Genomic DNA, 5004 nt, shown 5'->3' with positions numbered 1-5004 from the left:
AAGTTGCAGCAGTTCATTTATTAGCCAAAATATAGACTTTCTTGTACAATTTGGTTCACAAGTATATACATATTCTTAACTTTATATACAAAACATTTGAACATCAAATCCTCACAGAACTTACAAAAAGAAAAAAAAAACTCACAGACTACAGGTTCATACATTATTACATTAGCAGTTTTACACAGGACATGCTTACAACGTAAGTATACAGAGATGTATTATTCTTATTTTACATTCCATATTCAAATTAAAATTAAAAAAACAGAGGATGGGTGAGGGTTTATGGAGAGAGAGAGAGCCGAAAGAACCATCGCTGCTTCTAGTTGGTTCTGAGGCCTGGAATATACAGGGGTAAAAAAAAAAAAAAATAGTGATCTAAAAAAACACTAATAATAGCCTCATGAAGAGCTAAAACACAAAGAGATATAAAAGTGACAATTGCCTTTCAAAAACCAGCCTGTAGTGAATTTGCATTGAGCTCATTTGCATGACCAAACAAGTAAGTGTAACAACATAGGCCTTGACGAAATAACACAAGCGCACACACAGGGATAAAAAAAACAAAACGTAGAATAAAAGCTAATACGGGTAAATATGGCGTTTTAAAAAGGAAAATGTGATATGGCATCTAAAAGAAAATTCCCAATGTCATTAATTGACAGCCTCACTATCTTTGAACTGGGTGGAAAGCTGTTTTTAACAACTTCTCTTCTGCATCCAAGGCACTAAGATCTCTCTGAAACTGTGGCAATGAAAATTAAAATGTTAAGTGATCAGAGCCCATCCTGGGTTTCAGTAAATTTAGTGTTGAAGACTAGTTGAGTTTAATGTGTTGAGGGGCTTTATGTAAACCATTAAATACAAGCACATGGGCCTTAATATCACATGGATGTAACAATAACCAAATAAAAAAAGAAGGGAAGGGGCACAGAAATTAAGAACAGTTTTCACCCAATTCCACGTTTTCTTAAATGCTTTCTGATGAGGTTTCCATCCTCCTCTCGGACATTTTTCAAAGCAGATTCACACACACACACATACACACACATACACACACACACACACACACACACACACACACACACACACACACACACACACACACACGCACACACACACACACATACACTGTACTCTGTAAGCTATAACATTGTAACACTGTTCATCTGTGTGGCCTAGAGACAGAAAAAAAATCCATGAAGGCAAAAAGGAGGTCTAAAATAATAGAAATGAATGACGAGCAATGGACTAGTGTCTTTGTTTTGTAGTTAGGCCTATTTATACATGCGCGTCTCAGTGTCGGGGACATGTACCTGTGACTGGAGTCTCTGAACTATGACTCTTGTCCTCCGTTTGCCTGCTGCTGTAGAGGGCCAGGCCGGTGGCAGTGGCCTGGTTTGCCAGTCCCAGATAATGATTTGAGTTCAGTAAAGCCAGCTGATGCGCCGAGAAGGTTCGGTTCGTCCAGTTCTGGATTTTCCCAACGGGACAAGAAGAGATGAGTCTGTGAGGGGCTATTATGGTCTGGGCGGCCGGCCCTGCGGAGTTGCTGCCGTTCATTTGTGGCGATTTGCGCGGATTGTCAGGGGCCGTGGCTGTCTCTGCCAAAGACCAGATCTTTGGCTTTTGGGCTGGCGCAGGGTTGTTTTCTGAGGGCGGCGAGCTAACGGAGACCGGGTTCAGTTTGAGCTGTTCCCCGTTTGGTTGGGACGCTTTGATGTCCAATGAAGAGTGGTGATGGTGGTGGTGGTGGCTGTGGAAGTGCTCTCCTCCTCTCTCCACGTCTTTGCCATCTTTCCCCACAGCCTTTAGAAACCTCTGGTCGGGCCCTTGTAAATCCTCATAGCCGTCAGAAATCTCTGAGTCACTCCTCCCGTCTAGTTTAATATCTGAATGCAGGTCGTCCTGGTCGTCCAAGTCGTCCTTGTTCTCAATATTTTCCGTGTCGATGTTCTCCAAGTCGATCTCCTCCTCGTCCTCCCTCTTGTCCCCCTCCTCCCCCTCGTGATCGCTGCTGTAAACATTTCCCTCTTCGTCGGTGCGGTTCCGGGGGGCCCAGGTCATCTTGTTCTCCTTCTTTAGCCTCCTCCTGGCGTTGGCGAACCAGGTGGACACCTGGGTGAGGGTCATTTTGGTGATGATGGCCAGCATGATCTTCTCGCCCTTGGTTGGGTAGGGGTTCTTGCGGTGCTCACTGAGCCAGGCCTTCAGGGTGCTGGTGCTCTCCCTGGTGGCGTTTTTGGGTCTGGACGGGTCACCGAACTGATACTGGCCATATGGGTAAAAAGCAGGGTGATGGTGGGCAAACCCTGGGTGCTGGACACCGGGACTGTCTTTCAGTTCATACTGAGCACCCTGCAAAGACAAAGAATCAGAGAGTCAGAGGGATTATTAGACTTAAAATATTAATATCATGGGATAACCTACTTTATTCTTCTTCATGATAAATATAACCATGCCCCACAATGTGGCATGTGGATTTACGGTAATAAAACAACAATGGGGTTATTATCGAAGTGTAAACAAACAAAACGATTAACGTCTTTTTTTGTCACAACATAAAATGTTATTTGTGTCCCACAAGCTTCACAAGTGAAGGAAAAAAAAAACGTTTTTAACTTTTTTTAAATCAAACACTTGCAAGAACAAGACTTTACTTTTACACAGTTATACCTCAACTATACCTGTGAACCTCCCACAGCACATTACATCATTTCATTAACTCTTTTGTCATCAGTTTCAGGAAATTATGTGCTAACGCTGTGTTAATGCGTTACTTTTTAACCACTTTTAACTCAATTTCACAAAAGATCCAACGACAAAGTTCAGCACGGCGCTCCAAAAGTTTACACGTAAAAAAGAAAAAAGTGCCAATAAACATTTCTCTTATTTCTTTGCTTTTTCAAATGTAACATAAAAGTTGTGGATGACCTGAGAATGAGCAAAGTGACTCACCAATTGGTTGAAAATGGATATATCGTTAGAGTAGGGGAGAAACGCTCCATAGCCCTGCGCTGCCGCGGCGAAAGGAGATCCATACATAGTGGAGAGGACGTTGGAGAGTGCGCCGGACGGACTGAGCTCTGTCCCGGCCCGGGCATTGCTGGCGATCCCCTGGCGCTCCGGCGGGTATATCGGTCGGATGTACTGATATCCCAGCTGAGGGAAAGACATGTTGGTAGGAAAAGGGGGGGAAAAAAGTCTGCTGCAATCTCACAAAGCAAGGGAATTGCCTCGATATCCACTTTTACAGTGTGAGCATGTGAGCAACAAAAGGTGCAAGCAAGGGAAGTCTATATTTCCTCTGGAACAGCCAGTGTAAACGATCCGGTTGCGCCCCTTATTTCTTCCTCTTCTTCTTCTTTCCACCCTCACTTCCCTATTGATCTGGATGGACTAAGGTCAGGTCCTTACAGATTGCTTTAGATTATTGGGACTCCCTTGCTCAGATTGACATTTCTAGTCGTTTAGAAGCCCCTCCTATTTCTCAAATCTCACCCCTCTCATACACACCACACAGCAGCCTCTCTCTCTCTCTCTCTCTCTCGCTCTCTCTCTACCTACCTCCTTCCCTCCCTCCCTCTCTCTCTCTCTCTCCCTCTTGCTCACTCGCTCTCTCTCTCGGATAAGTGCGCTGACGTCGCGAGCTCTTATTTGAATGGGGTTTCAAATCTCATTTTATGGCTCGCCAATCTATTTCATTTGTTATTTGCTCGCGTCTGTCCTTCCACATTTTTTTCTTTGTGTTAATTCACAAATTTTGGCCAGTTGCACAACAGTAAGCATTTTCGGTGTCAGTGACTGATTAACTTTTTTTTTTGTCTGCAGTCTTCTTTTAATACTCAAATGCAGAGGAAAGTTTTCTTTGCCGAACTAAATACGGAGACTCGTCTACAAGAGGACATTTGTTTTGTTTTTTGTTTTTGTTTTTTTTAAGTAAATCGGGAAGTAAAGGTTAAGCATAAGACCACTTCAAGTCATTTTCCTCAATTTTTCTTTTAGTGAGAAAGAGTTTACACACACCTTTTTCAACTGACACACATCTTTATTCAAATAAATCTTATCACCCAAATCAAAAGCCACAAAATAATTAGTGCATGTGTTTCTAAGTAGTGACGGCGGTCATGCCTTTTGTAATGACCCCGGATCACAGATTATACGCACCTTTATTTTTATTTTATTTATCGCCACATCACTGGATGCAAGCTGTGTTTTCTTACACCGGCTCTGAGGTGTTATGGGCTCCTGGTGGCCGGCGAATCCGAGTCAATTCATTCCTTAATTTGAGACATCAAACGGGGTCGCATGTAGCCACTTGACATCAAAGAGAAAGTTGCTGATAGGCGCATTACACTGTTAATGAAGAGTGAGTGTAAAGCACCAACAATGATAAGTAATAAACATTTTAGTGGATTGGGTTGAGGAGATGTTTATTCTGGGAAAAAAACACTCTGACTCCATGGAGCAAGAATAAAAAAAAACAAAACAAATAAATATAAATAATAAATCAATAATAATAATAATAATAACAACAACAATAATAATAATAATAATAATGCGTGAATAAACAGATTGCTTGAGGAAAAGCTTACGTCTACAAATAATTTCATGATGTTAAATAAAGGCTCTTAATCCACTGAAAACAAAACGATCATCCGGACAGACTGCACCTTCAGGAATCCATTTGATAATTTTGATGCAACCTGATGTTTCTTGTAAATAATGCGGATTAAAACAAAACAAGGGAGTCAGAATTGAAATTCCATGAATCAATATATCAAATTGTGTAGGGGACAACCCATAATCGCATTTCAACCCGACTTTGTACCAGCATCTGTTTTGTTAATCGTTTGCAAAACAACCACAGAGGTTGAATTATTACTCCACGCACTTTATTTGAATATGGTGTAAGTCTTACTGTATTATTGACAGCGAGATGAAATCTCATCAATCTCAGTTTAGTTTTGATAATGCGATCTCGGTTTCCAAGAACTCTCAACT

The 5004-nt window shown here is 41.7% G+C and overlaps 1 protein-coding gene across 1 annotated transcript; it reads right to left on the bottom strand.

The window, feature by feature from the left end:
- Positions 1-1093: 1093 nt before the first annotated feature.
- Positions 1094-3411, bottom strand: irx3 (iroquois homeobox 3). Its single transcript, XM_022742485.1, has 2 exons — positions 2959-3411; positions 1094-2358 (listed from the first exon to the last, which is right to left on the bottom strand). The coding sequence occupies exons 1-2, from the start codon at positions 3175-3177 to the stop codon at positions 1297-1299; spliced, it is 1281 nt and encodes a 426-aa protein (XP_022598206.1). The 5' UTR covers positions 3178-3411; the 3' UTR covers positions 1094-1296.
- Positions 3412-5004: the final 1593 nt, after the last annotated feature.

Source organism: Seriola dumerili, unplaced genomic scaffold (assembly GCF_002260705.1).
Source record: "Seriola dumerili isolate Sdu_G_001 unplaced genomic scaffold, Sdu_1.0 BDQW01000003.1, whole genome shotgun sequence".
Lineage (NCBI taxonomy): Eukaryota > Metazoa > Chordata > Actinopteri > Carangiformes > Carangidae > Seriola > Seriola dumerili.
Note: the sequence above shows the minus strand (reverse complement) of the source record. Positions and strands in the feature narration are given on the sequence as shown.